Source organism: Engystomops pustulosus, chromosome 1 (assembly GCF_040894005.1).
Source record: "Engystomops pustulosus chromosome 1, aEngPut4.maternal, whole genome shotgun sequence".
Lineage (NCBI taxonomy): Eukaryota > Metazoa > Chordata > Amphibia > Anura > Leptodactylidae > Engystomops > Engystomops pustulosus.
The window spans coordinates 106,823,516-106,851,163 of NC_092411.1; the positions used below are offsets into that span (position 1 = coordinate 106,823,516).

The window sequence follows — 27,648 nt, forward strand, 5'->3', positions numbered from 1 at the left end:
CCTTCCCTTAGAAATGAAAAATAAATGAAATCATAAACATGCTGGGTATTGTCACATCCCAAAATGCCTGATGTTTCAAAATATAAAAACTGCTATTCCCTGTGGTGAACCCTGAAGGGGAAAATAGCGCCCAGATGCCCGGAACGAACGCCACTGTTTTGCCATTTTCCAGCACATAATTATTTTACTAAAAAGGGATAAAAAATGTTTTACAGCCCCAAATTGGTAGCAATGAAAACGTCATCTCATTTTGCAAAAAATGGAGCCACAGAACTGGAGATTATGCCTAAATAGCTCTATACACTGAAGTATGAAACAGAATATGCCAAAAGTTATTTTTTTTTTTACATCTACTAAAACATAATAAACCTACAGTATATATATTTTGTATCTTTGTGATCAAACTGACCCAAATAATAAATGGGGTGGTGTCAATTGGAGCACACAATGATAGACGTTAAAACAAGGTACAGAAAAAAGTGGTGCATATGTGTTTTTTCATGAGTTTGTTTGTTCCAGTTTTCCAGTACATGGCCTGGAATATTAAATATCATCACTAGAAATTACAATTTGTAACTTGGAAAACAAGCCCTCATACAGCTCTGTAGACAGAAATATAAAAAGTTAGTGATCATTGAAAGGGGGAAATGGAAAAATGGAAAAGGGCTGTGTCCTTAAGAGGTTAAAGGGGAGATTCTATTCTCTAAAATGCAACAGAACTGTGTTTCTAGGTGGCATGATTCAGAAGACATAGCTATCTGAAATGTGCCCCTCCACGAAGGCAGCATGAAGAAGGAAATAATGAGTTGACAGTTTACAAAAGTACCTGTACCCTCTGCATCTGTAACTGAATCTGGAGAGTGAATTAACGCTGTACATATTTTTTAACATATTTTGGTTTATTGAATTTTGCTGTCATTTTGCTGTCAAACTTGTCATTTTTCTGCTTATTCTATGAGACCAAAAAAATAACTACCGGTAATAAGACTATCCTATCAAGTTAAAGTGTCACAAAATAGCAAAGTGCAAAAATTGACATTCACTTCACGTACCAATGACAGAAATGGCTGCACGGTTATTCAATTGATGGTAATGTGAAACAGTCATGTTGTTTAAGGCAATAAATCTACATAAAATTATATGTATATATTTTGTTTATAAACAGGTGGTTCTCCTTCAATAAAGAAACAGTTCTTGGGTTGTATTCGTTCCTTAAAGATGAACGGAATTCCTATTGACTTGGAAGAAAGGGCAAAGGTGACACCAGGTATCACGCCAGGGTGTCCTGGGCACTGCAGTAGCTATGGGAGCTTATGTCACAATGGAGGAAGGTGTATTGAAAAGCATAGTGGGTTTTCATGTGACTGCAGTTTGTCAGCATATACTGGAGCATTTTGCAAAAAAGGTAAGTTTTTAAATGTATTGAGCAAGTAGCTTTATCATGTGATGTCAAGTGTATGGAAGAAGTAAAACAAAAAGCTTATTGACAGGGGAACATTGACAGGTTCTGGTTAATTTTTCAAAACATTTTAACACAATATTACACTTTCTTATGTTATGTTGGCAATGTGTGTAAATAAGGGGTAGTGATAAATGTTGTTTTGACACAACTGCTTACAAAGCATACAAATTATAGAAAGAAGCAAGCCTGGTTAGTTTCCAGTCCTTGGTCTCTGTATCCTGGACTCCAGCGATAATGATTAGCTTGAGTGCTCAGGATTTCGTGGCTTGAAATAAGGAAACAAAGACAGAGAAGGGATTAGGAAACATGAGAAAATGAAGTGAGCATTACTTTCTATATGACACCAATTTGTGAAATTATTTATATGCTTGAGCATCTATTTACTGTTTGTATTCTTAAGCTAGAAGACATGTATGCATATTTGTTATGTAGTTAGTTTGAGTGTCTAGGATTTTGTATTTTTAGTTATAAACAGATGTCTCATCCTATAAATTAGCCCGTTTCTATTTAACTAATTAATTAACTAATAATATGTTGTGCCTATATATGCTGTACATATGGCATTTCATTTTGTAACACAATGTAACAAGGTATAGCCTCTTGTGAGGCTCATACAGTACCTGGAGTAATGGAGCACACAGATGTAGTCACAGAGGTTTAAAAATATAGAAATTCAATCTTTCATTAGTCTATAATTTATTGGTTACACTTACCAGTCAATGTCCTTTCTTCATAGATAAGTCTCTTGCCCTTTTCTGCATTTTGACATGTTACTCACCATTACTAACTCCAGTCATAATATTCCATGGTTTGATTTCTCTAACTCTAAAAAACCTTCCCTTTAATGATTTTTAAAGGAATTGCCTTTTACTGTTTCCTTTTACAGTCCTTTGAAAAATTAATAGGGTGCAAGATCTCACATACAAAAAGATGTGTCTGCCCTTACCTTAATTACTCTACTGGAAAACTGGTGAAATGCTAGCAAACACCTTGAGAAAATAGATAATATTTTTGAGGGAGCACATTGGGAAGGAGTGCATACTATTTTATATATGCTATATTACATGTGCTCTATTGCTGTTCAGGCCAATTGCTAAGATCAAAAAAGTTCTTTTTTTGCTCATTAATGTACACTCTGTATAACTTATTAAACAAAAAAACTGAAATATCAAATGGTGATAAGTATATAGACCTATCATGTGCTGTCAATTTCCTTCTGATCATCCTTGAGATGGTTCTAATCTTTCATTAGTATCCAGCTGTATTTAATTAAACTGATTGAACTTTATTAGGAATGGCAGACACCTGTCTATATAAGGCCCCACATCTCTCAGTGCATCTCAGAGCACATGAGAATTGTGAGGTCTAAGGAACTGCCCAAAGAGCACAGAGACAGAATTTTGGCAAGGCACAGATCTGACCAAAGTTACAAAATAATTTCTGCAGCACTCAAGCACTTGACCAGGCCACCCAGCAAAACTAAGCAATCGTGGGAGAAGAGCCTTGGTGCAAGAGGTAAAGAACCCCAAGATCACTGTTCTGAGCTCCACAGATGAAGTAGGGAGATGGGAGAAGGTTCTACAAAGTCAAATTTCACTCCAGCCCTCCAGCAGTTGGGGTTTTAATGCAGAATCTGCTGAGGGAAGCCTTTCCTCAGTGCAAGACACATGAAAGTCCACCTACAGTCTGCAAAAAACACATGAAGGACTCATGGGAAATATTATTCACTTGTCTGATGAGACAAATATTGAACTTTTCTTTGTTATTTCTAAGCAGTATGTGTGGAAAAAACAGGCACTGCTCATCACCTGCCAAATACAAGCCCGACAATAAAACATGGTGGTGATAGCTTCATGCTATGGGAGCGTTTTCAGGTGTAGGAACAGGACGACTGGTTGCAATTGAAAGAAAGATGAATGCAGCCAAGTACATAGATATCTTGGATGAAAACCTCTTTCTGAGTGCTCTAGACCTCAGACTGGGCTGAAGGTTGACACTCAACGTGGCAATACAAAGAGCCTGACAATACTTAAATAACAAAGCAGTGGCTTCAGAACAACTATATAACCATTTTTGACTGGTCCAGAGCCCTGACCTAAACCCAGTTAAGCATCTATGGAAAGAAGTGAAAATGGCTTCCACCAATGTTCACCATCCACCCTGGGGGAACTGCATAGGATCTACAAAGAAGAATGGCAGAGGATCCCCAAATCCAGGTGTAAAAACTTGTTGCATAATTCCCAAGAAGACTCATGGCTGTACTAGCTCAAAAGGTGCTTCTACTCAATACTGAGCAAAGTGTCTGAATAGTTATGACCATGCGATTTTTCGGTTTTTCTTGTTTTATAAATTTGCAAATATATCTACATTTTTTGTCAGGAAGGGGTACAGAGTGTATATTAATGAGCAGAAATAAGAACTTTTTTGATCTTATCAACTGGCTGCAGTAAGATCTGTAGAAGTAGTAGCAGCAGTAAGATTATAGATGCCCACTTTTCTTAGAAGATATATTCAATATAAATATATTAAATAAGTAAAATCATAGCATGCTACCTATTACAGTGTCTTAAAATATCTGATATATCAATATTTAAAAACATTTATTCACAGAAAATAGTACCAATTGTCGAAATCTGCCCCTTTTCACCATTTCCCAACACAAAATCAAATCAAAAGTTTATACAGTCCCCAAAATCATATCAGGAAAGCAACAGCTTCTCCTGCCAAAAATGAAACCTTATACAGCTCCACTAAAGTACAAAAAAGTTATTGGCGTCAGAATATGACAAAACTGAGAATTTTGTTTCTACAAACGATTTTAATTTTTTGGGGAATTAAAACATTATAAAACCTATATAAGTTTGGTATTTCTGTGATGTATCAACCCAATAAATAAAGAGGATGTGTCGTTTGGACCAGACAGGAAAATATATAAAGACAAACCCCAACTGTGGTTTCTTCAATTCTATCCCATTTGGAATGTATTTTTAGCTTCCCTGTACACTGAACAAAATATAAAATGGCTCCACTAGAAAGTAAAATATGAACCAAAAAAACAAGACCTGAAATATCTCTGTAAAAATAAAAATAAAAAAAGAATGACTTGTGGAAAGAGGGGAGTAAAAATGGAAAAGCAACAATGGAAAAGTGTCCAGGAAAGGGTTAAGCAACATGAAATCATTGTTTAAAATAATTTTTGGAAGGTTGACAATTGTTTACCATCTTTTAGTAGTAAAGCTACGTTTCTTCTTTTACAGAAATTTCCGCTCAATTTGAAGCAGACTCATCCTTAACTTATCACATTCTTGAGAATTACACTGCGGTTAAGAACTCAAGTTTGCGGACACCATCGACATTCACAGATTCAAAGGAACACATTGCTTTTAATTTCAAGACGACTCAAACACCAAGTTTACTTCTTTTTGCTCAGTCTTTAAATAAAGCATACATTTCAGTTATAATCTCTAAAAACGGTATGTAAATAACGCCAAGGTATGCCAATTATTGTACAGTGTAAAAAATGTATTGTGCTCTAAGGAAAGTACATTGGTTTGCATTTAGTGCTTATGTTTAATAATTAACAGCACATTTTTTTAATGTTCTCTGTCATTCAGCTCTAACTTGTTTTTTCACACTGTTATAGAATCCACATTCCCAAATTTCATATAATTTAAAATGTACTGTATGCAAGGTTTCTCTAATATAAATTGTCAAGTTCTATTGTTTTATTGTACAGTGAAGATCTAGTTCATTACACATTTCCCATGGACTCAGTTCAAGCAACCGCCATCATTAATTATTAATTGAATATTTGTTCCTGAGTGTGGTTATATGTGTGATGGAATAAAATAAATGTAATTGCTATCACTGAAGTTCAACTGTGGTGCTGCTGTTTTAAATTTGCCTGGAATATATGTAATTGGATTTATCTAGCTATATCCTTCCTTACTTTTTCTCCAGACCCTAGGAAAGTTTATCTTATGAGATGAACAGCATTTCAAGGCTACATGGTTTAGCAATATTTTAAGTAGTTTATCATGGATGTGTCTTGACAACACAGCTTTCACTTGATCATTCAGCTCTCTAAAAAAGTACGACTGATCAAGGACTTTCTATAAAATGTTAAGATATTAGCAGTAGAGAATCATAATACAGGCAGTTTGTCCAAGTTTTCTATGAGGCCATCCAAACTACCAACAAAATTTTATATTGAAAATGATTTTCAACCTTAAATCCTTGTACATCTGTTCCTGCTCTCAATACACATGTACACAACAGCAATTTCAGGACCTTTGAAGGTCCTCCAAAGATCCTGAAACCCCAGATTGAAAGTAGGCAGAAGGGACCCATCCTTCACTCCCCAAGAGATACATTACTCCCACAGCCCAGAGCTAGGTTCATTTATCTCTTGGCTGTAGTCAGAAAGTTAATTTATGCAAACTGCATAAATTAGTGATAAGTGGACCCAGTAAAATTCTGCTGGTTAAAGGTTTGGAACCTCTGTTTGGTTAGGAAGCTCTGGTGTTTGTTATCTAAATGCTGCCGGCAGAGGCAATTTAATCAGTGCGGGTGGGCCACCATGACCCTCTGCCTGTTACCTGACTGACATTGACTGTTTGCCTGCCTGATCCCTCTGTACCATGAACTGGTGTCTCTGTGTCTGATGGGCCAGCACCTGTCTTCACTACAACCACCACAAGAGGTAGCAGCTCTGCAATCTCTCCACTTCAAAGTCCAGATCTTGGTATAGGGGTGAAATGTTGAATATGAGAGTTCCAGGCACTAGGTTCTTACTGTGTGGCACAAATTGAAATTAGTAGGATAACATGGCAGGCTGAGACCCTACTGCTTGGTACACTTATATAATGTAGATAGCATGTACATAATTTAAAAAAAAATCAGGTATCTAACATTTGTACCTTTACATTTCCAGTCCTGAGGAGAGATATGGCAGGGTTTACTGTAACTATAATGTCTTTTGTCTAATTTTTTAGTAATTTGTTTTTTGTTTGTCTTTTCTAGGAAGTTTGCAGATAAGGTACAGATCGAATTATTATCATGATCCTGATGTTTTCACTATCACTTCTAAAAACATGGCTGATGGTCATCTCCATAGAGTGTCCATTTTGAGAAAACAGGACATCTTATTTGTGGAGGTAATATTGCTGGGATTATTATTGTTGTTTTTTTATATAAAGGCATATATAGCTTATGGTTATTATGGTTATTCAATAGCTTTAGTTTGTTTTACTGCTCATATTTTGTAAATGTCTTTACATTTATTACATCATTTTTAATATTTTAATTATTTTTTCCTATAATTGCAGACCTAGATTACCTAGGACCATTCTGAGATTAAAGGATATCTATCACCAGGTTCAATGATTGTAAACTGTTTTTCATTTAGCTTCTTACGGCCTTGTTTTTACAAAAAAAGCTGAGGAGCTCCTTAAGCTCATTTGCATAAAGTCTTTTTTCTTAAAAACAATGGCATAAGAAGCTCAAATAAAGAACAGATGCTGCCAGAGGGGGAACACACCAGTATATTAGTGTGCTTGGTTCACAATCCTTGATCCTGGTGGTAGATGCCCTTTAAGGGCTCTTTGACGCTGGTGTTTAATTTCACTTCAGTGATTTTTCACTGAAGCCATTTTGGCTTATGAAAGCATGCAATCTGTTTGTCTCCATAAGCCAAAGGGGTTCAGTGAGAAATCACTGATGAAAAAAACTGTGTAAATCTGCCCTAAATCAGATGTTCTTATAGAAATTGATTATTGTAAGAAATTGAAAGGCATGCAAGAAGATAGGTTATACTTTCATATTCTATTATTCCATCTACTGAAAAATTATACCAATATTCTCTTACTCTCAATTCCTCTAGGTTAACCAATTTGTATCAGAGCAATTCATTCTCAGTTCTGGCACACAGTTCAATAAAATCCATTCTCTTGTACTAGGTAAAATATCAGGTGAGTGTCATTTTTTTCTAAAAGATCACAAATGTTATATACTTTATCTCATTGATAGAATAGTATGCCTGACCTGGGAATTTAATTAAAATGTGACAATCAAGAAAGAAATGTACTTTTGTCAAGTTGAAGCATCATCTCAAATAAGTGCTTCCTTGCAGATGAGCAAGTGGGTTCTCTTCAACCTAATTTCACACTTATCACTTCATTTTACAATCAGGCATCCTGGAACATGATATTTTCTTCTAAGGAGTGTTGATTTATTGTACGTGTTCAGAGACAGAGAAATGACAGAATTAGAACTCAAATAAATCAGAAAGGAATACAAATAATACACATAGCTATAAACAGGTTGAGAATCAAGGAGGAATATAGTAGTCCCACTTAGCGGGTTCTTGCAGCATTTTGGCAAGCATTCAAGCTGGCATTTTATAGCATTCCAGAGGTATGAAAAAGTCTGCCATGTACAGAAACCTATTAGGCCCAGCTAGAAACTGGGTCTAATAGGTAAACTGTCAGTGTAAAACCAACAGATCCAATACACGTGGGATCATTGTATCTCATGTGTACGTCCCTTAGTTGGACAGTAAAAAAAGTTAACATAAATTTTGAAACATAAAGAAATAATAAAAATAAAAACACCTGAAAAAATCTCCAAGTAACTGAATAGTATGTTAAATAGTAGATATTGGGGGAGATTTATTACTAGCTTTCTTCTAAATATTATAACAAAAAAGTTGCACACTTTTGCACAGACTTATTTGTACTCTTTTTTGCAACTTATTCACATTTGCACCACAACTTGTTGTGCAAATTTATTTGCCAACTGAGACTTTTTAGAAAGTCGCAAATGCTACACAGCTATGACCTGTCTAACTTCAACACATTTCATTTTAGACAGTAATGTAAAAATGCATTAAAAACCCGTTTTGATCTAACATACCTTATTTAGACACATTAAAAGTGTGCAAATATTGACAAATGGACAAAACTACTGATTGCAATTCCTTTGGAAAGACATTTTTATTTTTAAACAAAAGAAGCCTGTCCTTAGGCTGCAATATGCAGGCAATGTAACCAAAAGCATTATATAAAGAAATGGGGGGGGGGGGGGAGTTATCAGACAGACAATTTTAAGATTTTTTTGTGCATAAATTTGTGACTTTTTTTTAAAGTAGCATCTTAAGTAGCATCTTCCACACCTAGGAGCAATGTTAGACTAACAGACACAGGTGTCATTTAACACAAGGAGACAAAGACCAAGAAACTTGGCATAAAAAGGAAGTAGACTAGAAAACTAGAAAGATAAAAAATAAATCTCTCCCATTAAGTTTGTATACCCATTCTGTGAATGCTATAAAAGTAAAAAATGGAAAGCTATTTTTAAATTGCCCTTTTGGTGCCTCTTACCTACCAGAAAAATGATCTGTAAAGAAATCAAAAAGTCTGCTGTATCCTAAAAAAGTATCAATTAAAACATTATCCTATCTCACGATGAACAAACCCCAACAATGCTGTTTTGATTTAGTAATTAAAAAATTAGAGAATATGGTGAATTATAATTTTATACGTTTTCCCCAAAAATGTTTAATTATTTGCTAAGGTCGTAAAACATATGGAAACTTGTAGATATTTAGTATCTTAATTGCACCAACCTGCAGAATAATTTTATCATATTATTTATTCTGTACAGTGAACTGTATAAACGTTTTACTACAAAAACAAGTTGTTTTATTCTGTTCCCCCAAGGAAAGGGTTCATTAATTTTTATCATTATACTATTTTATTCTAAAAATGAAACCACTGGAAAGCATGATTTTATTTCTGGAACTTGAGCTTGGAAAATGAAAAAATGGCTCTGTCCAGAAGGTCCAAATAGTCCTCATCGTTCAGGTGTTAATGTAAGAATTTCAAATATTTTTTGGTTTGTAAAGTAAAATGGGATGGATAACTTCTGCAAGAATACATTGCACTTAAAATGTGGCTATGTAATATGGAGTCATTAATCATAAAGACAGCTTGGAGAAGTCTGGAGCTTAGCTTTTCATACTGTGATATATTTTAATTTCTTGCTAATTATTTTATTGCATTTCAATTCATTCAGTTAAGTTTAGCAGAACTTCTGTGTTTGGATAGAAAAAAAGCCTCTAGGTAAATCTTGATTGGTAGAGCATGTAATTGAAATAGAATCTCAAACTTCCTTTCTATTCATAACTCCAAAAAGCAATAAAGCATAAAGCAAACTTTAAAAAGAAGTTATATATTGTCCCGACCTATTTAAAAATAGGATATGCCACTGGATAACAATGATGGAGATGACAATGTCAGCAGAGTATAGATATGACACAGTAGGTAGATATCACCATTTAAACTGCACCCAATAAAAATAATTTATGATGTTCTGCAAGAATGTCAAAGCAGTCCTCTGGTTAACAATAAAGAATAAAACATAGTAATCCTACACAAGGGCAGTTTTTCAATCTCACTAATGTAAGAAGCATGTTATATGTACTATGTAGTAGATTTACTAATGTGCTTGAGCAAATAAATGTGTAAAATTTAATGAAAAGTCTTATATTTAGCTTAACACAAATCAAGTTAGCTTGAAATAGCATATTTCGTGCTTAAATGTTTGCATCAAATTTTGCTACAAACTTCAACTTTGATCAGCGGTTCAGTAAATGGTGTAAACTTTTGTGAATGCTATAAAAATAAAAATGAAAAGCTATTTAAAAATTGCCCTTTTGGTGCTTCTTACCTACCAGAAAAATGTACTGTCAAGAAATCAAAAAGTCTGCTGTACCTTAAAAAAGTATTAATTAAAACATTATCCTATCTCACAGTGAACAAACCCAAACAATGCTGTTTTGATTTAGTAATTAAAAAATTAGAGCTCACAGAATATGGTGAATTATAAATATATACGTTTTCCCCAAAAAGGTTTAGTTATTTGCTAAGGTCGTAGAACATAAGGAAACTTGTAGATATTTGGTCTCTTAATTGCACCAACCCGCAGAATAATTTTATCATATTATTTATACTGTACAGTGAACTGCATAAACGTTTTACCACAAAAACAAGGGTTAATTCATTTTTATCATTATCACTATTTTATTAGATATCACCATTTAAACTGTACCCAATAAAAATAATTTATGATGTTCTGCAAGAATGTCAAAGCAGTCCTCTGATTCTCTGATGTAAGAAGCATGTTATATGTACTATGTAGTAGATTTACTAATGTGCTTGAGCAAATAAATGTGTAACATTTAATGAAAAGTCTTATATTTAGCTTAACACAAATCAAGTTAGCTTGAAATAGCATATTTCATGCATAAAAGTTGGCATAAAATTTTGCTACAAACTTCTGATCAGTGGTTCAGTAAATGGTGTAAACTTTTAAACAGGAAATTTGTAACTTGGATTTATCATCCACTGAAATTATGCTGTTTAACAATCAATAAATGTGGGACCTTGGAGGAGATTACCGTAATCATACGCCAGCTGTAACGGTACACAGACACGGGACTAGAGTCTCTTTGGGAAGAGTCCAGAAGGAGGAGTCTGTGGACCAGCAGCCTCAGGGCAAGACTACACCAGGTCCGATTTGGCATTGTTTTGCGTAAAACAAGTGCAGGGGAGTGTCTTAGATTACTGAACCATAGTATGCAGGGTGGTCTGAGAAGCAAAAGGCTTTTCTACTAAAATAAGGAGAGGGCTGAAAGTTTGATTCTCGACACAACTAAGTTTACAAAGAAAGGTGATTTTGCTTTTACTGTTTTCAGAGCAGGAGGAAAAAAAAAAAAGAAAATACTATGTATCATTTGTTAAAAAAAAACATTAGAGCAGAGGTTAATGGGAAAAAAGATTCCCTTGACAATGTGTTCTATGAATGTCACTTTAATTGAATTTGCAACATGAAGAAACATGCTGAACAAGAAAATCCTTGTTCTGTGGCAATGTTTTAATTACAGTTAGTGATCGCACATCTACATGTATTAATGCAAAAACTTGAACTGATGGAGACACCATGATTAATTTATTTTAAAGACAATTCTAAACATTAAATTTGGCATTAAGTTTCTACACATTCACTGACACCAAGCATTGAAGAGATTATTTATGTATTTCTATCACATTATTTCTAGTCCTTATGTGACTTGTGTTTTGTATTGCTTAGCAGTTTGTCCATCCAGAGGCACTGAGTATGACTTCCAGGTATCCATGAGCTGGTTGGTGGAGCTTCAGCTGCAGCAACTTCGTTGCTCAATTATCCTCCTTCATTCTCTATATCACTTCCTAGTAAAATGGAATGGCATAGAACCCTAGTAAAACCACAGCAATTGGTCATAACATAGTCAAATATTATTCACAGGGAGTACTGAGAAAACTTTCCTGCCCTTATATTCTACCACTGCCAACCTGACCTGGTGATACTTGATAAGCTGAAAAGCTCATGTATTTATGCTTCCATGCCAAATTTCGTGACCCTCCATTACCATGGTGCAGGTTTAATCTTCTGACCAGGCAACTTTAATGATCCAATTTTTTGCCTGTCTTTCAGTTTCCCTTACATAGCATTGGCAATAACGCTGGTCACCTGTTGTTATAGCACAATCAGGATAGTGAACAAACAATTGTTTGCAGAGCAAACATTGGGGTAGATACATAAAAAGGCCACGGGTTAGGCCACACACCCTTTTGGCCAGAAAAATGCCCGGAAATTTTCTAAAACCCTTAATAAATGTGGAACACGTCATTTCAAGTGGAAATTACTCCAGAAATGGGGTGTAGACAGGTTGAGGAATCTCTCCAATTGTATTTGGCTGCAGTTTACTTAAAGGGGTATTCTCGTCTGGGCATTCACATTCAGTTTCATTAATCTGCCATACACATACATTTCTTATTAATAATTTTTTTTACCTGTGTGAAGATAAATTCTCATAAATGTAGTCATATGGTCCCTTAGAAACAAGACTGTGTCCTTGGATATGGCCATCTTTGCTGGAGTGATTGCTCAAAGAAACAAAAAGTTTTTGTATATGAAATGTCTGGAAGTTACTGCAGGTCCCCCAGCCGTTCTGTGGTAATGATCGCTGAATCCTGGTGGTCCGGCAGGACTCAATAACGCATGTCTGGCCACTGCCAGAGTATGGGATGGTCGTATGGGAGGAAGTTATCTCGTTTGTAAGGGACAGCATGGCTACATTTATGATAAATTATCTTCACACAGGAACATTTTTTTAATAAAAACCAATTGAAGAAATGTTTACATGTGGTAAATGAATTAAATTATATGTGAATGCCCAGATGGGAATACCCCTTTAAATGTGTACAGATTGAACAATGACATGCTCCTTTGGCCACTTTTTTAAGGGTTTGCAGTAGCTATGTCTAGCTAAGTTCCTCTTTTGCTGGATATTTTTTGTATACTCTTAATGTCATTGCACTAAAAAAAATTACAACACAAAGTTATCTCATTTTGGAATCCTATACTGTCTCCAAACATCTACCATAGCTCAAATGAAGAAGCCATTCATTGACTGAATATGACTGCAATTACCTGTTCATACTTATGTACTGTATATCGAAACATATAAATATCTAAGTATTATAGATGAAGCCAACCTTAACTTGAATCTGAAAACACAATTCTCTGTGATTTGTATGTCATGAGTATTAGATTTTAAAAATAATATTTGTGTTTTTGCAAACCTTTATAATCTTTCTACATGTTGCATGTTCATGTAAATAGAGTTTTTATATGAAAATTGATAATGTATTTAATGCTTGTTTTGCTCATTTATTGTACAAGATTTAATGGATTAAAGACACTTATCATTGGTAAGGAAAGGTCTTCTTTTCAGGTCTTTCTGCACAAAGTAAAAAACAATTGTCCATGTACAGGTCCAATTGATCAGGATACAAACTATATGCTAGTAAAAACCATTGATGTGTTTTCACAACACATTCAATGGCTGGTCACATACAGAAACACCTGAGATAGACATCTTGTGATGTGTGTGTATTTAATAATATATAATGATACTTCCTAGAGGTAGTGCTGCTCAATAGGAAACCCATTTGAGCACCATCTTGTCAACATTTTATTGTGATTGTGTCCTTTAAATCTTTAAAGAACACAATCATTAATGGCTTATTCAGTGACTTTTAATGTAAACTAAGCAATATGATTTGTTCATGGAAGAAGAAAATAAATCTTCCAATGAATAGGCACAATACCGTAACACATGCTTTTATTTTTGTAGCGGAAGACATTGATGTTGACCTAGAAACGATGAAGGCCAGTGCCAATGGATTTATCGGTTGCATCTCTGCTGTGCATTTTAATAACATTGTACCACTAAAAGCAGCTTTCAAAAACAATCTTACTTCACAAATAATAATAAAGGGACATGTTATAGAGTCTAGTTGTGGATCCATTAATGGAGGTGATGCTGAATCTGGTGAAACAACCCACTCATTTGCAGGTAATGTATGTGTGTATGTGATTATTATTATTTAATTACAGTCTATAATATGGATTCATATTCATTCAGAATCTAACTGAAAAGTAATAATCCAAAAATTTGTATACAAGTATTTTTCTCTCTTGTATATTGTTTATATTCTTTAAAAAACACAAAAATATAGAATTAATAAAAAAAATAAGATTTAGGTGCACCCCTCGTAGACCTTTTTGTTTAATTATAAAGTAAAACTTTGTTTTCCGTTTTTTCCCTTTACTGTACCACTTTGGTGAACTAACATTGTTAATATCTGGTTGTCCATTTCAGAATCTGATTTTATATTTTTTACTAACACCCATTATAGCCTTGTATTATTTGACATCCTAATGCTTTTGATTAAACTTGTTAGAAATAAAAACAGTTATTAATCTCTGTCACCAACCAATTATCAACTTTGTAGATTAGGACAGGGTCAGTTGAGAGAGGGGGATTTATTGATAGCTGTATATTGTATATATTAAAAAGTCAGGATAGCAACATACAGATAAGGCTCAGATCAAGCTAAGTGCACATTCTACAGACTATAAGAATTTATGACATTCTTCATGGGCTATACTGATATGTATTCTAACTTCAACATCTCCAATAAAGCTTAAAGGGGTTAAATGTGAGTATAAATTTGAAACTAGCTTCCCCAAAACTCTAGACATATATTATGTTAGTCTTTGTTTACAATGTTGCTAAGATGAGGTGCCATACATTTAGTTGTTTTCTGGTTTGTTTAAGGAATACAGTTTCCATTAAAGCTGATTCAATGCAATATTGCAACACAACATGAGTTAACAAAAGCCAAAAGTCTTTTAAATATACAGCGCCAAATTTACATAAATAGGAAATATAGCATTATAATGAAACCCTGCACCATTATTCATAATATCACTGAAATAACTCTTAAAACCATGAAAAAGGAAATGAAAAGTTCTTTATTGTACACAAAACATGCTGGGAGGTAACCTAGCAAGCCTCGGAAATGGGTCTGCTTCGCGTGCTATGGCGCTTTCTCAAGCTGATCGGCTGGTGAGTGCCGTTACTCTTTTCTATTCTTATTTGCTATACTCCCTTCATGTTAACTGAGCACCTTTAGAAGGTCTAATACCGGGTATACTGTTCCCAGTCTGTAGTCCATGCGTGTGGCTGAAGAAACCCATCGGGGTGAAGATAGTGCCCCCCAGTTATATTCTCTCTTGTGTATTGTTCTAATGTAACTTTATCTCTCCTACTTCCTCTACACTTGTATTTGAAAAAAAAAAACCTCTGGAATATTTTAACAGTTTTTACATTAAATGTGTGAATGCTTAAATTGCTTATCCTATTTAGAGATACCGATATAGTCTTCCTCAATTTTATTATAATGAAACCCTGCACCATTATCCATGATATCACTGAAATAAGTCTTTTAAAACCATGAAAAAGACAAGTTAATGATTACTGTACCTGTTGTGCTTTTGAAAGACATTCCATATCTGGACATATCCAGTTAAGAGGCCATGTGAGAGAGAAAACTCTTTTACATCCATGTGACCCATACAGCTAATCAATAGCCTCTAAAGTCAAAATCTGCTCACATTAGCATTACTGACTCTCTCTGGACCAGAGGCCCGAAATGCAATGTTTGGGTTCTTTCCCCTACTTTATTAGAAGTTTGGGGCCAGGATCGGTGATGGCACCAATTACGGCTGTTACCTCTTTAAATGCCGCTGGCAAAGTCCTTGCTAACAGTCACTAACCTGCTGGTGGCACTGCTATACTCATGTGACTCTTCAATCCCTATTGAAGTCATTTAGAGGGAAGACCCTCTCCAAAACACATTTAAACAGTTAACACCTGCGATGAGTGCCGAACCCAGGCCCAAACATGATTTTAACTAATTTAAGTAACTGACCAATATTCATCTATTTACAGTTCTGAAATGCAAAGTAAAGCCTTTGGGTCTGAAATAGTTTTTACCTCATCAGCTGTTGATCCTGTCCATAAAATATTCTGCATTTCTGAATTTGTGACTAAAATAGCCACTACGCCACCTCACATCATGTGACTGCAACAGTTCTAATGCAACTTTAGGAATAGAAAAGAGCAATGGTACTTACCAGTTCCGGTATTGGAAATGAAAAGACGTCCTTTATTGTACACAAAACATGCAGGGAGGTAACCTAGCAAGCCTCGGCAACAGGGCCGTTTTGCGCGCTAAACATTTTAACTGTTTTTACATTAAATGTGTGAATGCTTAAATTGCTTATCCTATTTAGAGGCAATATCCTCTTTATTGTCATACCTTCCTTGTTTTATGACTGGTCTTTTGTTGGTGTTTTGTATTTCTTGCTAACTTTTCTTTTCCTGTAATATCCGTGCCGGCATCATCCTCTGTCCACAGAATGCGGCTAAGAAGTTGTTAATGTCTGTGTTTCCTGTGTCTGAACTGTGGTTTAGACTTTTGTTTATCCAGCCACACTCGGCTTCCTATAATTTAGTCCTGTCCAGCAAAGGATTACTGGTGTGATGGACAGCTCCTCCGCTCTGTTGTGGAAGGCATGTCCGGAAGATCCTTTATATAACTGCCCAGTCTTATCAGACCTTGCTGTATCACTCTTAGCCCACTGTATCTCTTCCGTGTGTGCTTACTGTATACTTATCTATTGTTTATTCTGGTTACCAATGTTGGCTATTGTACCCTTAACCATCCCTTTTTGGACTCTGACTCTGTAACTACTATCTTGTTGTGACCCGGACTGCTCATGAGTCTTTTGTGTTATTTGCTTGTTAGTCTTGTTCTGTCTCTTCATAGTGGCTTAGGAAGGGCACGAGAGGCAAGTAGGGAGATGACAGCTTTGGAGGGCTTAGCTTAGGGCTTACTTTCCTGTATGTCCTGCCTGCTCCCCTTACCGCCCTCCTAACAATTCCTAAATATTTGCATTAGGATTACTGTATATGGCTAATGCATTTTATTTCTATAACTGTAGTATTCTCCCATTGCAGATCACTCTGGAACATTGGATAATGGAGAACAGTTGACTAATGTATTGACAGGTGGTTTTGCACTTATTGGAGGTAAGATGCCTTAAACTGTCTGAAATAGGTAAAATTATCAATTTTAATGTAAGATAAACAAAGAGTAAACAAGTGTCAAAAACTTACAATGTCACTAGAGCCTATACTTTTTGAAAGGAACATCCAGACCAGATTTCTCTTGATAATATAGCCCTAATACTATAAACTCTGGACATTTTTTTTATGTGAACACCCCTCAATTTTTCAATAATATTTAAATACAATGTTATTTTTTTTTTGGTTCAAATAGTTTTTATTAAAGATTTTTAAATATTTCACATCTCGAAGATATACAATAACACACATCATAGTGAATGATCAAATATTACAATACAGCTACTCCGGGGCATACCCTGGGTCTATAAAGAAGAAATTTGTTACAAATGACTATTCGATCAAGAACTAGAATTAGAATAAAATACTTCATCCTATGCATATGCAAATCTGCGCATCTGTGTTCTTTTATGTGAATGAAGAGATGAGAATTATGTGGACAAGATCAGTCAAAGCTATTAAAACTTATAAAACAACAACAACATCAACTAGGGCATAGAGTATGTTGTGATGGTCTGTACTTAGGATGTATTGCATGTTTAGTACTTATCTTAGGGGATTTGGAGAGAAGTAGGAGATCCTCCTAGAGAAGTACAGAATTGAGAGGAAGACCAGCTATCCCAGATCAATTTGGGGTTATGTGATCTCAGGAATCCATAGGACATTTTTTCTTCATACATGTAAGCTGTATTAATTTCAATTATCAATTCCTCCCTGGTAGGAATCACCTGGGATTTCCATTTCCGAGCGATAAGGAGTTTGGCCACTGTCAGAATTTTAACTAATAGTTTCTTATGTGGCATGGAAATTCTGGGAATCCCTATTAGTAATAGGGCTAACAGCGGGGATCTGGGAAAGCTATAGAGGAACACTTGCCTCAAAAGGGAGAATACATTTGATCAATATGGTTGTAAACAGGGGCAATCCCAAAATATATGTGATATTGTGCCCCTACCCCCACATCCTCTCCAGCAAAGATGGGATGAGTTAGGATACATCTGACTGAGACGGACTGGTGTGTAATACCAGTGTAGCATTATTTTGGAAGTTAATTCTAACTGAGCTGTGTTTCTAAGTGCGCTTGAAGTTATTCTCATAGACGAGCACCAACTTTGGGAGGAGATAGGTGTATTAAGTTCACGCTCCCACATTTTCAAGGGATAGAGATATTGGAATGTCATACACTGGGTAACAGTGGTGTAAAATGGTTTAATGCCCTTGCCTTTGCGAAACATTAGGGTGAAGATATCTTTATTAAAAGAAGGTTTGTTTGTCAATTTCGATTTAATATAACGTGTTACTTGGGCATATCGTAGAAATTCGTTATCTGACAATCCGTACTTTTCTTTAAGAACATTGAATGGTATAACTTTTTCCCCTTCAAACAGTTGCCCACAGTGATTTATCCCCCCCCCCTCTCCGAGTTAGATAGCAATAATGAGGGAATAGCTATTGTAAGGGTAGAGAGTGGGAGATCTGTCCATGTCTGGTGATCTCCAGCTGTTGCATGAAGGGATCTCCAGACAGATAGGAGTGCCTTCAAAGGGGATGAGGATATGTTAGGTAGAGGGATGTTCCACATAGATGCAATTAGAATACTACGTATCTCTAGCCCGCCACATATATCTGATTCAATTTGCATCCAGGGGGTCTTCTCTTTGGTGTTATGCCAGAGAGAGCCTTGGGCTAGTAGGTTTGCTATATAATAGGCCTTTAGGTCAGGTACCCCCAGGCCTCCCCTGCTCTTATGTTTAACCAGAATGTGTTTAGCTAGTCTTGGTTTTTTACCTACCCAGATGAATCTAGAGAGCACGGATTGTGCCTTTTCCAAGAAGGAGCTGGGTATGTGTATTGGGAGAGTTCTGAACATATATACATTAACTTGGGTAGCAGAAGCATCTTGAATGCGGCTATACGGCCCAGCCAAGACAACTCTCCTTTTTGCAATGTTGCACACTCCTTAGAGATATTGTCAAGCAAGGGAGGAAAGTTGTTACGAAAAAGATTCGCAGGAGAGTTAGTGAGGGTGATCCTTAGGTATTTAACTGAATTTATTTGCCAGTCCAGGGTATATTTGTTTTTCAGGAGGTGTAAGGAAGTCAGGGGGATGTGTAAATGGAGGGCTTGGGATTTGGTGATGTTCAGTTTATAGTAAGAGTTCTTACCGAATTCTATGATTGTGTCCATGACCGCCTCCAGGGAGTTCTCTGGATCTAGCATTGTTAAGAGGATGTCATCCGCATATAACGATATGAGATGAGATCTGTCCCCTATCTGTACTCCTCGAATATTTGGATGTCCTCTGAGTAATCTAGCTAATGGTTCAATAGATAAAACAAAAATTAAAGGGGAAAAAGGACACCCCTGTCTGGTCCCATTAGTAATATTAAAAGACTCCGATAAAGTTCCATTAGCAAACACCCTGGCAGAAGGGGAAGAATATAAAGCCTGTATGGAACGAAGTATAAACCCCTCAATGCCCATCCGTTCTAACGCCGAAAAGGCGTACGACCAATTAATGCGATCGAACGCCTTTTCGGCATCCAAGGCGAGTAGGACCGCGGGCCATTTCTTTACATGCAGCCAGTTCATAATGTCTATAACTCTACGAGTATTGTCAGAGGCTTGACGGCCTTTAATAAAGCCTGTCTGGTCGTCGGATATTAATTGGGATATACATGGCATAAGTCTGGCTGCTAATACTGCTGCATACAGTTTGGTATCCGCGTTCAATAATGATATAGGTCTGAAATTTTGAGGGACCTCGGACGGTTTTCCTGGTTTGGGAATTGTCACTATCAGGGCTTGCTGGTTCTCGGTCGGGAGTGTGCCTCTTTCCGCAGCCGCATTTATAAAATTCGTAAAGTGTGTAGGGAGGATAGTGGAGAAGGTCTTATAGTATTCTGCTATAAACCCGTCTGGGCCAGGGGCTTTCCGAGAGGGCATAGAATGTATAGCCTTGATCACCTCACTTGTATTAAATGGAGCGCATAAAATGTGACTTTGTTCTGGGGTTAATTTTGGGAGACCCGCAGAGGTAAGAAACTTATTAATTTCTCCTTTCTCGGGTTGGTAGGTAAATTTATCTTCCGCTATATTATAAAGTGACTCATAATAGCTTCTAAAGCGGTCAGCGATCAGTTTGGGGGTGTACAATTTGGTTCCATTGGATGGATGTAACAGAAAAGGAATTCTGGAATTCATATGTTTTTGTTTAAGTCTCCGCGCCATAAGCCTACCCGCTTTATTGCTTTGAGAATAATAAGTGGCCTTGAGTTTCCTCAGGCATTTATCATATTGTGAGAGGAGCAAACTTCTAAGCTGCATACGGATCGATGTAACTTTCTCTAGGTTGGCATGAGAAGGATTATTTTTATTTACCTGTTCAGCTTGTTGTAATTGCTGAGTGAGAGTTCTTAATTGTTTCGTCCGGATTTTATTATCAGTGCGCTCCATCCGCATAAAGGTCCCCCTTATATATACCTTGTGGGCGTTCCACAATAAGGTGGGATCTGCTATGAGGGGGGATGTAATAGTAAAGTATTCCCTGAGTTCCTTTTCAATTTGGGGTCTGTGCGAGTCATGTGCTAGGTAATAGGGGTTACATCTCCACATGTAAGACGGTCTGTCCTGAAAGCCTGTGTCAAGGGTTAGCGTGACTGGAGCGTGGTCTGACCACTTGATTATCCCTATTTTTGCATCCTTAATTTGGCATAGTGTGTCCCTATCTGACAGAATAAGGTCAATTCGGCTATACGTATTATGAACAGTGGAATGAAAAGTGTAGTCTTTTTCAGTTGTATTAATAATTCGCCAGGTATCATATAAGTCATATTTCCAAAGTTCAGTGTTGAGTGCATGTGGGACTGTTCTACCAGTGGAGGTGCAGTCCATTTTGGGGTCTGGGGTGATGTTAAAATCCCCACATATAATCAGTTTCCCTTTCTTATGGGTAGTAATTATTCTCATCACTTTGTGAAAAAAAGATATCTGCCTACGATTTGGTGCATAAATTGCAGCAATAGTGATAGGCATATTATTAATGCTACCTACTATAATTACATATCTACCATTCGGGTCACATATAGATTCTGTGACCTGAAGTGCCACGGACGACTTGCAGGCAATAAGAACTCCCCTACACTTTTTGTGATAATTGGAGTGAAATATGTGTGGGAACGCAGGATGTTGGATGCGAAAGTTATCCTCCTGCAGGAGATGGGTTTCCTGCGCACACAAGATATCACATTTGGAGCATTTTGCTTCTCTCCACAATTGATTCCTTTTATAAGGGGTGTTTAATCCCTTTGCATTAATACTGGTTAGCGTAATAGCCATAAGGACGCACTAATTGCGCTGCGACAGTACCCAAATACATCTCTAATACATATGATATCCGTTTTGTTATATGTAGTTGTACTCTGTGCCAACTTATAAACTAGCAACAAAAACAAACATGAGCTATGTAGCTCGAAGGTGTCCGAAAACTCACAGAAAGCCACTATACGTGGTTTCGTCGGACAAGTGAAGGGAACAACAGTCAATCAGTTACCCGATCTGGACGTGTAGAGGGTCAGACGTCCATACCACCTTGCGTGGAAAGTCTTAGGGAACTACCAAGTGTCCGGTCAGCGATGTCCTCTGTTGTTCTGGACATTGACCCATTCTTCTTCCAAAGGTATCGGGGGTCGTCTCGGCTCAGATGGGGGCATCGGCACCTCTAGGTTCCATCTTTTAAGTAGCGCATATCCTTCCTCGAGTGTTTTTACCACCTGTGTGACTCCATTTCTGGTAATGATTACCCGTACTGGAAAACCCCATTTGTATAGGATTTTGTTGTCTCGCAGTGCTCTGGTAAATGGTTGCAGCTGTTTGCGTAGTTGGAGAGTGGCTGCGGACAAGTCAGCAAAGATGGTTATTTTATTATAGGGTTCAGGAAGTGGCTCCATTTTGCGTGTCACTCTTATGATTTCCTCTTTAGTTTTGAAGAAATGGATTCTTGCTAGAACATCTCTAGGCGTAGTTTCATCCAAATGCTTAGGTCTGGGGACTCGATGAGCTCTGTCAATAGCTAAGTCCATTTCTGAGGTTTCAGGTAATATGATCTTAATCATTTTCTGAAGATACTGTGCGAGGTCTGCAGGTTGAATTGTTTCCGAAATTCCTCTGAATTTGAGGTTATTCCTTCTCGACCTGTCTTCCAGGTCTGCAAGCTTTGCTTGTAATCTGTGGACCTCAGATTCAAGCTCATAATGAGCATCTATGAGTTCGTTGTGCGAGCCCGCAAAAACCCCTAGCTGGGTCTCAATATGCTCAGTTCTGTCGCCCAGGTCTTGGATGGCGCTATTTAGGGGTTTGAGCATGTAGTTAAAGTCCTTTTGGAAAGACTTACGAAGCATGGAAAGCATCTCTTTCATTGACGCCTGCGTTACCATTGACTCCGATGTAGGAATTGTGGCAAACGGATCTTCCCCGAGGGTCTCAGTATCCTCTCCCTCCTGTCCGCTTTGAGCAGAATCGCTCTGCAGCAACAAAAACTGGCACAGGCTAAAGCTGAAATCTATGGCACTGTCAATTAGCATACATTTCATTTCCTGTGTTAGAGATACATCACAAGGAGCCCAATAGCTCCTAAACATTCTGAAGCATCTTGTGCATATGGAGGCGCTCATTAAAACCAGCACAATGTGCAGGGCTCAATCAATCACCTCCAGAGTGCTTACAGTTACATATCATGAGTGACACATATCATGTATCACTCTACAGACTTCATTCACTATGCATTGACTTTTACAGGAGGCCAAACAACTGGAACTTTCCCTTGTCAACTCTAACAGTCTACAGTCATGAGTAGTCTGTCATCATTAATTTATTGTTTAGTCATTATAATTAAAAAACACAGCAGGCTTTGGATTTCTTGCTATTACTAGTTCCCAACAGTTACTCCACATTAGTGTTCATTCAATTAAAAGCTGATCTCTACAAAGCAAAGGTAAAAAGTGGATGTATTGTATCAGATCCCTGCTGTGTATTTATTATGACTTGTGAACTAGCACATTCTACATGAATATGCCTTAAATTTTTCTCTATTATCATTTCCACAGGTGTAATATCTGTTGCAGTATTCATCTTATTATGTATTGCTGGTATAGCAATAAGAATTTATCTCCAGAAGAATACGTATAAAAAAAATGAAGCCAAAGAATCAGAGCATGAGGACAATGTAGAAGCAGCCGCCACACTGAAAGCCGATATCAGTATGCAAAATACAATCGATGAAAGTCAAAAGGAATACTTTTTCTAATGTGTTTTCATTCTGTGCCCAAACAATGGGACAGACAGACTTTCTTGCTAAGCAAGGGGCACTAGGTGAAAGAAAACAAAGCATTAAACATGCATTGCAAGCAAACAACAGCATAGAACTGTTTCTAAACTGCGTATGATCAACTACAGTGATTACTGAAGGAGGCATCTAAAAGTGACACACCGTTCTTGCTGAATGCATTTCAGTGATGGCAATCACTGCATTGTACACTTTTATTGTTGGTAGTTTCAGATTGTTCTGATGTGACTTTTCAGACTTACAGAATTCCATATTGAATAACTAATTCCAGACTATTTTCAAATTGAAGTTCTTTATTCTGTCTGTGTAGTTAAACATTTTGTTAATGGTTAATTCTGAACCGTAATTTCATGCTTAAAAAGAAGGGTATGTAGTGTTTTCTATTGTGATCTTCAACTTCAGGTTTATTACTACAAATAACTATTATGTCCCAACAAAAGGTTTCATTTGAATCAAATAATTTATCTGTAAATAAAGGGGCACAATTAAAGTAATATAAATATTCAACTACTGTACATATTAAGTTCATTTTTGAAAAATAATTTTCTCCCAATGTTAAGAAAAAAAATATAGTGATATGACAATAATATTTGTTATGACAAGCCATTAAGTAAGTCTCATCTGCTACCAAATATTTTGTGGGCTGAACTTATACAAGCACAATAGACATGTTGGATTTGGCCCAACATGTCTAATTTATAAAACATAAGTAAGGAGGATTAAAGGAGGTTTCCAAAAGATAAATTTCCAAAACTTTACAGTAGCAGCAAAGAATTAAACTTAATAAATGCACATATCAAAAAAAAAATTCTAGCTTTATATTTACTTATATATTTGATCATGTTTTCATGGGGATTATTAAACTGTGTACACAAGTTCCACCAGCCTGTCATATCAGGAAACCACCTCTATTGGTCAAAATACAAAAATGAAAAAAAATAATCCACAAAAAGTACATGTTTGAGGAAATCAAAAGTATTAGCCATTACATTTTGACAATCTAATAAAAGATAACAAAGAAATCATCATGGCCATACTCATCTAGACTTCACATTCAGATGTACCCAATTTCTAGAACCTATTTTCTTATATCATATCAAGAATAAAATGTTACTATATGGCTACTTATGTTTTGAATTAACAAATAAAAAAATATAAACAGATTCAAGAAAGATAACAGCATATTGCTTTAAATTTCAGTGGGAAAAAGCATTATAATATATTTTTATTGTTTTTTACAGGACCATTTTAGAACATGGGGGTAGTCTTTGTCGAATATCTTTTTTTTAGGAAAAATTGAAAAAAGATTTCTCAGACTCGATTTAAAGTACAAGCCACTTGAATTTAAAGAATGCAGTCTTGTGCCAGGAATTATTTAAATTCTAACTTTCATTTAGGCAGAAATTGTTAAATTTTGGTTGTCAATAAAATGCTCCAGGGTTAAAGTTCATTGGGATAGGGCCTATAAAAAAGTCTATAGAGGCACATAATTAAATGTAAAATGTATTAAAAGTAAATGTTTAAAGTCAGCCCATTATTTTTCTAATGGGCTCTTGGGTCCCTTATTATGTCAGGATTTAACTGAGGATACTTTGTCACTCTTAAAACATGGGAAACCTTCAGCCTCACTTGGTAACTTAGGAAAATGGTATTGAGAACATGTTGAAAACATGCTAATAATTCTTGTGGAACATGTGGGAATTCTTAAAATTTTATCATTCAAATATGAACAATATTGATAAGACTTGACAAATACATAACCTTGATCAGTTTCTTTATATAGGGCTCATTGGCCAGATTTTATTCCACATGAGAACAATACAGCATTGTTTGGTTTAACCTTGTTTATTAATTAATTATTTATTCCTGTTGACTAGAACTATCAAAGACACTATAATCAATAACACCAGAAATCTTGAACAAGACCATATTCATATAATATTTGGTAGTAAATAGTCTACCAGAAGCTGAACCACTCTTTACAATTACTGTCTGTAGTGGTTGACATATAGGGTTTTTAGCTGTGACACCTCAGTCTGTCATAAATATATTTTCTATTTCTCTGCCGATATGTAAAGGGAACGTTTCAGAAGGATCACATATTTTTACCTAATGACAGCTTCTCATAAACTTTTTAATACAAATTCCCATCTGCTTTTACCATTCCGTTCCAATCACTTTTTAAAGTAAGGAAAAGTATATTTGGCTTCCTGCCAGCAAACTGCATTGAGTCACTAGGGTGTCTCTTACAAGGCTGCAATCGTCATCATTATCTCATCTCTATTCTGCCGTCTGTCCCCTCCCCAATCCAGTCATCAGCTGACCAAATGCTCCAAGAAAATCTGTAAGAGCATGTATGTGAGAGGGAGGGAGGAAGGAGGGAGGGACATCTAGCAGAAGAGAGAGAAGCGAATGATCCAGTTTGCTGGCAGGGAGCCAGGTTTACTTTTTTCATCTTTTAAACATTATTGGAACCAGTGCTGTTGATTATAAAAGCAGATTTAGAAATTGCATTCAAATGCTATGGGCTAGGTTCCTTTTAATATTTTTAAACAAAGTTGGGAAAATATCTTTTAGGACAATAACTTTATTCAACTTGACTAGCTTACAATTTGCTGACCTTGCTCATATGTGTTGACCAAACTACAGGGCTTTTTTAAAATTGTTTTCTAGCGCAACATTACATTTTCAATCAAACCTTAATAACAATAATTTATACCATATACAATTTCTTTGCAAAAAAATATATTTCCCAATATCTGAACTTTTATATTATTTTTTTTTACTCTTCTGTTCATGGTTTACTTTACAATCCTTTAGACTTCCTTGTGTATGTTTCTTCAGAGCCTTTTTATTAAAGCACTAAATGTTTATTTGAGTTGGCTTAAATCCAGTGCAGAAACCTTTTCTTTATACAGGGACAACTAAATAATCAAATACCCTTCATGATTTCTATGTGTGCCTTGAAAGTATAGAAACTGGGGAAGATAAATGTTTTGCTATGTATTAGCAAATATTCAAGGCTTGTACAATACAAAAAATACTGTAAATCACTGGCAACCACGAAATACAAACAGTAGCATAAGAAACCATTTACTCTATCAGTTTTTGTTATTTGGCACAGTACAACACTGTATCAGGAAATGTTATCCACCATTATTGCAAATAAAGATACAATATTTGAGAATGATTTGGGACCTTAAGTAAACATGTTAAATTGTTTTCTTTAATAAACAATAAATTATTATTTTTAAAATTATAGTATGGATCTTTTAATTTGTAATTTTGTAACTGTCCTTATTGTTTAGAATAACAATGTTTATAATCAAGAAACTTTTAACCATATTAAGCAATATCTGCATTTATTAACAGAATAAAGTTATCCAACAACCGTTTCCCCAATGTAAAAATGGAATGTATCTAGAATTCAAAAGAATTACCTAGGAGCCCAAAGAATTAATTGTATAATGCAATAGTAGCAATATCCCTATGCTTACAAAAACACTGAAGTCGTAATATAATTTTACCAGGACAAGTGGGCAATGTTTGTGGGGTTCTATTTTCAAAAAGTAATTCAGACATGTTTTCAGGTCTGTGAGTCTGTGGACCCTCTGGACCACCGTAGGAGATGGTACTAGCCGACACTGGGACCGGAGTCTAAGTGGCATCTGGTCTTCACCAGAGGCCACCGCAAAGTGGGATGGTTTTGCTGTGGCGGGGTACCATCAGGTCGTTTCACAGGTGCGACTAGCCGGCGGTGGCAACCAAGGTATTAATGCAGGAGACAGTCTGTACTAGGGTAGACAGCGGGAGAACAGCACAGGAAGGCACACTAGGACTCACGTCAGGAAACGCACGAGCTAGCACACAGATCAGGAATAGAGATGAGCGAACACTAAAATGCTCGGGTACTCGTTATTCGAGACGAACTTTTCCCGATGCTCGAGTGCTCGTCTCGAATAACGAACCCCATTGAAGTCAATGGGAGACTCGAGCATTTTTCAAGGGGACCAAGGCTCTGCACAGGGAAGCTTGGCCAAACACCTGGGAACCTCAGAAAAGGATGGAAACACCACGGAAATGGACAGGAAACAGCAGGGGCAGCATGCATGGATGCCTCTGAGGCTGCATAATCGCACCATTATGCCAAAATTATGGGCAACAGCATGGCCATGACAGAGTGACAGAATGAAGCTAGATAGCATCTAAAACATCCAATAATTGACCCTGACACTATAGGGGACG

General features: G+C 36.3%; 1 protein-coding gene across 2 annotated transcripts in view; it reads left to right on the forward strand.

Annotated features, from left to right (window-relative positions):
* Positions 1-24,280, forward strand: part of CNTNAP4 (contactin associated protein family member 4) — a 215,702-nt gene extending 191,422 nt beyond the window's left edge. For both annotated transcript variants that reach the window (XM_072150804.1, XM_072150805.1), the window contains 7 exons: positions 1,166-1,405; positions 4,720-4,935; positions 6,485-6,618; positions 7,344-7,431; positions 13,701-13,922; positions 16,935-17,006; positions 23,165-24,280. In XM_072150804.1, coding sequence (XP_072006905.1) covers positions 1,166-1,405; positions 4,720-4,935; positions 6,485-6,618; positions 7,344-7,431; positions 13,701-13,922; positions 16,935-17,006; positions 23,165-23,364 — 1,172 coding nt within the window. In that variant the 3' untranslated portion in view covers positions 23,365-24,280. The remainder of the gene's footprint in view (positions 1-1,165; positions 1,406-4,719; positions 4,936-6,484; positions 6,619-7,343; positions 7,432-13,700; positions 13,923-16,934; positions 17,007-23,164) is intronic.
* Positions 24,281-27,648: the final 3,368 nt, after the last annotated feature.